This window comes from Rhincodon typus, chromosome 23, assembly GCF_021869965.1.
Source record: "Rhincodon typus isolate 14 chromosome 23, sRhiTyp1.1, whole genome shotgun sequence".
Classification (NCBI taxonomy): domain Eukaryota; kingdom Metazoa; phylum Chordata; class Chondrichthyes; order Orectolobiformes; family Rhincodontidae; genus Rhincodon; species Rhincodon typus.
The window spans coordinates 41,484,717-41,492,474 of NC_063354.1; the positions used below are offsets into that span (position 1 = coordinate 41,484,717).

The window sequence follows — 7,758 nt, forward strand, 5'->3', positions numbered from 1 at the left end:
GGGGCAAAGGGGCAATGCTGAGGAAGGGGTACAGGGGCATTGCTGAGGAAGGGTGAAAGGGCATTGCCGAGGGGAAGGAATGCAAAAATGTCGTTGAGGGGACGATTATAGATTTGTCATCGAATATTCTTAACTTGGAGTAAAACTCAAGCAATGCAGCAGGCATTCAGAACGGAATGAGTATCTGTCATTAACAGTTATCACTGACATTCAGCTGCTCATTAATTTGCAACACAGACACTTGTGGCCCTCAACAATAGGCCTTACTTCCATGAGGCAACACTCTTATATAATGAACAGTATCTTATGGTGATGCAGATCCATGGGCAAAGTTCCATTCTAATTCTACTGCATCACTCAGAGCTGCAGAAGAGATTGATTTGAAGTCTCTGGCCCCATCCCAAGGCCTGTTAATGACTTGTCAGCAACCTCTTCACACTTCACTTTCTCTTTCTGATACTGTGGTGTAGTTATAAACAGTGATACTCACTACAAAGACCTCTGTTAATATGTCACAGTCGTCGGCGTATAGTCTGGGTCAGCTATTGACAGCAAGATTTTGTGGTGAGATTTGACCATTAGCTCGGGGAAGACTCTTTGATTTTCTTCAGGGAGCATCAAAGTGAGTATCGGATAGTCCTGAAGATTAACGTGTCCCACTGACACAACAACGAAGCTGTGATCACCCAGTTCTACACACATCAACTCAGGAAAGCTGCTACCTGATTAGCAGTCAATTCTAGCCGATTAGGAATATCACTTCATTGGTGGTCTCTTGGAAATTCAATCAAAGGTTTACAGATATACTTTTGAGAGTAAATTCAACTCTTGAGAAATGAAAGGCAAATTACCATGTTTCCTACATCAGATCAGGAACTACCTGTAAAAGTAACCCAGTACCTACACACTTGTGTTAGTATTACCTCAGTGATCGTGATCCTGCCACTAAATCAGAAGGTCAGAGATAGTAGGAACTGCAGATGCTGGAGAATCCGAGACAACAAGGTGCAGGGCTGGATGAACACAGCAGGCCAAGCAGCATCATAAGAGCAGAGAGGCTGACGTTTCGGGCCTAGACCCTTCATCAGAAAAGCAGAAGGTCAAGTGTTCCAAAGTACAGAGTAGGGTGATACTACATACCCGCTGCTGAGTTTTCCTGCATTATAACAGTCACTATGCTTCAGTAGTGTGGCATTGGCTATCAGGTTGCCATGGTTGGAGGGCTTGATCTATAGGGAGAGACTGAATAGGCTGGGGCTATTTTCCCTGGAGCGTTGGAGGCTGCGGGGGTGACCTTATAGAATTTATAAAATCATGAGGGGCATGGATAGGGTAAATAGCCAAGGTCTTTTTCCTGGGTTGGGGGAGTCCAAAGCTAGAGGGCATAGGTTGAAGGTGAGAGGGGAATATTTAAAATTTAAAATTTAAAAGTGGTGTGTGTATTCAATGAGCTGCCAGAGGAAGTGGTGGAGGCTGGTACAATTACAACATTTAAAAGAAACCTGGATGGGTATAGGAATAGGAAAGGTTTAGAGGGATATGGGCCAAATGTTGGCAAATGGGACTAGACTGAATTAGGATATCTGGTCAGCATGGATGAGTTGGACCGAAGGGTCTGTTTCTATGCTGTACATCTCGATGATTATATGACTCTGAGTGCCATGCTGAAGTTATGAAAGATGCTGTACGATCTTTTCTTTTTAGGAACCAAACCCTCTTCCCAATATCAGACAGAATCACTATTGTGTGGAAGCAGGCCACTCAGCCCATCAAGTCCACACTAACTCTCTGAAGAACATCCCATCCATACCCACCCTCCCTACCCTATATCCCTGCATTTCCCATGGCTAATCTACCTAGCCTACATCTGGACACTATGGGGCAATTCTTTTAGCGTGGCCAATCCACCTAACCTGCACATCTTTGGACTGTGGGAGGAAACTCACACAGGCACAGGGAGAATGTGCAAACTGCACACTGTTACCTGAGGCTGGAATCAAACCTGGATCCCTGGTGCTGTGAGGAAGCAGTACTAACCACTGAGCCACCGTGCCACCCCAACAGTGTGGGCATTCCTACAAGGAACGCTTTTAGTTCAAGAAGATAGTTCCCGCTACTTTCTCCTGGGTAATCATGGCTGGGTAATAAATGCTGACCTAGCCACCAATAACCGCATCCCATGAATGAATTCTGAAAAAAAGTCACTAATGTCAATTTGACTTGTTGAGTAGGATTGCCGAGATGCCAGGATTTTGTATAAATGCTCCAATGCCAAAGATGAATCTCTTCAATACTGTGGCCAAAAGCCTTGGAAAACATCTATGAAAAAGAAGTGAGGAGGCGTGATTTCTTTTTGTCAAGAGCCTGCATCTATAACAAAATTGTAAAGCATTCCAAAGAGAGTGTTATGAAACAAAACGTGACACTGAGTGACATAAGGATATCATGGGACAGATGAACCAAAGCTCGCTTTAAGGTGCATCTTAAAAGAGGAGGGAATGGGGAAGCAGAGGGAATTGCTGAATGTATGGCCCAAACAGATGAACGCCCAGGGGGCAATCGAGCCCAATTAAGGTAGAGCAGAATTAGAGAAGCACAGACACCAGGACAGGTTGTGGAGTGTGGTACAGAGATAAGGGGAGCCATAAGGATCATGGGAAAAGGTTCACCTTGTCACTAAGACTGTTAATACAATTATTGAGGAAATTTCTATTCAATGATGAGAACTCTACAATTGAGGCCACTGGCCTTGGGTAGGCCAGTGAACACAGGAGTGATGGGTGAACCAGGCTTCGCTTGAGTCCAGAAACAGGGAGCAGAATTTTGCATAAGTTCAAATTCAGAAAAGGTGAAATGTGGGAGGTCAGCAACTGGCATTGGAATAGACAAGTTGTGATATAACAAAGATATGCATGAGGATGTCAACAGCAGATGACAGAGGCAGAGGTGGAGCGAGGAATAAGTGGTCTTAGTGACGGTGTGAAACCGTGGCCAGATACTCTCGTTACAAGTAATATCAGCCAATCTGGTGGCATTGGTATGTATGATTGGGAAGCTTATAAAGTATGTGAGTTACATTCAAATCAAGTATGTTGTGTATCCCAGAATCCTTTACACGGTTTAAGTTACAGCTTCCCTGAATCAAATGAATCAGCCATGTCCATTGGACAAAACTGTGAGATTCTGCCAGTTGCACAGAGTTCATACTGAGATCATTTTCCTCCATCAGGCGGGCAACAGTTGATGCAGTTTGATTGCTTTTCATATCAATAAATATTTAATTTAAATAGTCATTTGGTAGAATGCTAGTATTGCTGAAAAAAGACATTGTGTCCAAGCTTTTCATCTTATACTCATTAGGATACTTTGCAAGAATGCCAGCTTAAGGTGAAAAGCAACATTTATAATATATGAGAGGACAGTATTGATTCGTTTGCATGTAAACTGGAATGCATCAGGTAATGATGATTGACAGTTAACCATCAGTTTTTTTTAACATTTGAAACCAGCCTGTTTGACTCTGATTGGTGAAGGCATTGCCTGGACAAATACACTAGCAAATGCTTGTCACCTATTTTGTTGCATTGATTCAGGTGCAGTTCATACGCATGTTCTTTCTGACTGGAAGGAGGACAACCTGCCTAGTTTAAAAGTTAAGTAACACTTGCCAATTAATTAGCAATCATCATTAACTTGTGCATTCTTCATTACAGGAGGTGACTAGGTATAACGCTTGGGGCAAATGGGATGAAAGGTTATGGGGAGAAAGCAGGATTAGGCTGAGTTGGACAATCAGCCATGATTGTGAAGAATGGAGGAGCAGGCTCAAAGGGCCGAATGGCCTCCTCCTGCTCCTACCTTCTATGTTTCTATGACAACTAATTAGAGTCCACTTGTCAATCAATCATCACTCTCCTCTCATAAAGCATTGAAGGTTAAATTAAATTCTATTAAATTTATAAAATTTAAATTTTACTTAAATTTGTATTTTTATGAATTGCTGTGATGAGTGCAAGATAAAAAGGCTTTGACAAAATGTGCCTTGTTAGCAATATTTAATTTCGTAATAAAAACTGACACAGTGTGCATCAATTAATGTACAGCAAAAAAAGTGGCAAATAACTCAGTATAATTCTCAAAATCATTTTCAGTGATTGTAAATGAAATTCTTTACAGGTGGAGGCCAAGGTGACTGATTAAAAATGTGCATTTTCAAGATAAATTCATTTTCAGTTCATTGTTAAAACTGCATCAGGTCACCACTCTTAAATTCATCGGGGACACATTTTATTGGAAAGAGGAATGAAGTAATTATGATCTGTGAGATAAGGAGAGAAAATAGGAAATAGGACTGAACTAGATCATGAGGCCCACTGACTGTTGCCTCAATTCCTCTTTTCCCGCGCACTCTCCATATCCCGCAATTCCCTGAGAGTCTGAAAATCCTTTGGAATTAGCTGTGTCCGATTTCTGTGGTTTTTGGAAGATTTTGTTGAAATTTGTGATTATGCGAATATTGTCAGAAAATGGAAATGTGACTTAACAGCATAATTCCAAATGCATTTCAGATGTCTTTCCCCAAAGTAAAAGACTTTCCTTTTGGTTCTCATTTTCACTTTTGTTTCTTTGACCATTACAAAGGCTCAGGTCGGAAAAATGGTGGTTGGACAGACCATCGAAATTCATCAATTTATTCATTGGTGAAGAGTGTACACTTACTGACTGGCTCCAGCAGGGAATGTGAAAGAAAGGTCAACTGTGGGAGAACTAGTGGAAGAGTGATCGGAGATCAGAGGTGAGGAAATCTCCAGGGATATAGCCAACCAGAGTTGGCAACCCATTCTCTGATTGTCAGGGATTTGTCACACAGAGACTCTGTTGTTCCTAAAGCTTCATGAAGTTTATGATATTTCTACATATGAATAGTTTCTGTCACACTTCCAGCAAAGATACGGCAAATGAGGATTGAAGATAGGTCTGTGTACTGGTCTGTTAAGGAAAAACCCCAGAATTTCATTTTGAGGCATTTGTGAAGACTGTAAATTTACTGATGGAAGTTTCCCTTGGAAGTGGGTATCCACTCAGGTTATCCTCAGCGAATGAAAGATTATGCCCGACATGATTTTGAATACAATATTATATTTAGACAAACCCAGAGATCCTTCTTGTCATTTTAGCCAGGTCTAAAATGCACATTGGAAGATTGCAATTGGTAGTAATGTTGTTCATTGACATGATTGGTATGAGGTTTTGTCATCTCCAACCTCACCTGAGCCTACAGTGTATTGATTCTACTAACTTCAGAGAACAGAGAGAATTTGGTGCAAACAGTAGGGTGGGGAGAATGATGCAGATGTTTGAATTTATGGAGCTGCCCTTGAGGATACAGTAATGGCCTGATGAGAAACCAGGAAGGTTAGTGTTTGCAGAATTCTGTGTGCTGTATTCAAGTTCACGTGTGGATGATTTTCATCCTTACCTTTAATTCCCAAACAAGAGATAAAGCAGGTCCTTTTATCAATTATGCAGCAACAACTTGAATTTATACAGTGCCTTTAATGCTTAAGGTGTTAATGCATTGGTGTTTAATCAGATAAAAATGTGAACAAGAAGATGGTTGACCAAGTGTTAGGTCTAAAAGCCAATTTTAAGCAGAGAAAGAGGAGAGATAGAATTTCAAAAATTTAAGTCGGAAGTTTCCGAGTCCTCAAAAATGCTGCTGACTGTATATTATTGTGATTGGAACTCTTCACATTCATAGCTGCTAATTCCCTCCAATAAACCACCCCTGATCACAGGAATATGGACTCAGTTGAGTGTTAAAAGGGGTAAAAGGGAGAGATGGTCCCAAAGTGGTTCTGCAGCTTGTATCTGCCAGGTACTGAGGTTAGCTCAACTATCATGTCAACTAACAAATATGTATTCCTCCTCTATTCCTATTTCTTAATTTATCATCAACTAACAGCATTCTTCAATATTTTGAGATGAGGTCCTGAGGAGGAATAGTTGCTACAAGCTGAGAATATTGAGAGGGCGAATTGGACATAGACAGCGATGGTACTGTAGGAGAAACTCAGTACAACATAAGACGATAACACGTAAGAGCAGAAGTAGGCCATTCAGCTCATCAAATCTGCTCTGCCTTTCAATGGGATCATACCTGATTTGATCATCCTCAACTCTACTTTCATGCCTTATCCCCATAGACCTTGATTCACTTACTGAATAAAAATCTGCTTATCTCAGTCTTGGGTACATGTAACAACCCAGCCTGGATGGCCCTCTGTGACAAAGAATTCTACTGATTCACTACCTTCTGAGAGAATAAATTCCTCCTCATCTCTGTCTTAAATGTCTGACCCTTATTGTGAGATTATGCCCTCTGGTCCTAGAATTTTCCACAAGGGGAAACAACCTTTCTTCATCCACCCTGTCAACTCACTAAGAATTTTGTACGTTTCAATAAGGTCACCTCTCATTCTTCTAAATTCCAATGAGTACAGGCCCAAGATATTCAACCTCTCCTCAAAAAACAGTCCGTCCATAACTGATATCAGCCTAGTGAACCTTCTCTGGATTTCCTTCAATGCCAGGATATCTTTCCTTAGATGAAAGAACCAAAACTGTTCACAGTATTCCAGCTGTGATCTGACTGGTGTCATGTCCAGTTTTAGCAAAAACTCTCTGTATTCACACTCCTTGTTTGATATTCAATCCCACTGCCTTCAATAGATTTAAACATCAGTTATATCCCTGACAGGGCAAGCGATTCCAATTGGCTTGACATTCTGACCTGGTGCAACTTCATCCCTTAAAGTCTTCAAACTTAAAAGTGGGAGCCTGCTTATTTACGCCAAAAAAAAAATCCGAGGGTTTTAAGTTGTTAACACCTCCTTGTCTTTTAGTCTTGTTCCTGTCTCTATCTGCAGCATGTTTCATCTAAAAGTGAAAATCAGGACAAATGGCATGACTTGATGAAATGCATTGTAACATTGTGTTCAATCTATCATAGACAATGGATTTCCAGGACTTAGCACGAAAATAGAAAAGTAAAATGACTCTTGCTTATTTTAAGCACAAAGGAAAGATAAAAGCATTCAAAGGTTACAGAAATAACTTATTGTACCTCACCTGTTCATGATATTCAATCCCCATGCTTAGTGTATTGATGAGAATAGCGATCATAATTCCCCGACCAAAATATTTGCTGTCAACAATCTTGCGGCAAGTGTCACAGACTGGCTTCCAAAATGTCCAGCATTTGTTTGCCGTGGTTACACGCAACTGACTGCGTTGAGGGTCTCTCTGGTCAGTGTAGTGGGTGTCCTGGGTGAACTCATACACTCCCTCGCTGTCTGAATCCAGCGTCTCATTCTCCCTTACCTCGGATTCACTGCCCCTGATGCAAATGGGGCAGCTTTGTGGGTCGCAGTTCAGAATGTCGGCTGTTCCGTCGGGAGAGCCATAGGGCAGGCAGTGACCAGACAGCTTGCAGGAGCTTTTACAATGGCCTGGCAACACAGTAATCACATTGGGAGGTTTAATGCTTTAAAAATAAAAGGCGCATGAAACAAAAAGATAGTAGATGCTGATAAATCCGAAATAAAACCAGAAAACACTGGAAACACTCAACAGACCGGGTAGCATCACTGGACAGAGAAACAGAGGTAACATCACAGGTCGCTGACTTTTTAACAGAGAGGGAATATGATGAATTTATTGAATGGTTTAAATTTTCTGTATCTAACTGGGATCACA

General features: G+C 41.2%; 1 protein-coding gene across 1 annotated transcript in view; it reads right to left on the bottom strand.

Annotated features, from left to right (window-relative positions):
* The window catches only part of LOC109919653 (voltage-dependent T-type calcium channel subunit alpha-1G-like), a 288,516-nt gene that overhangs the window by 193,327 nt on the left and 87,431 nt on the right, over nucleotides 1-7,758 (bottom strand). The window contains exon 8 of the mRNA XM_048610895.1: nucleotides 7,132-7,511. Coding sequence (XP_048466852.1) covers nucleotides 7,132-7,511 — 380 coding nt within the window. The remainder of the gene's footprint in view (nucleotides 1-7,131; nucleotides 7,512-7,758) is intronic.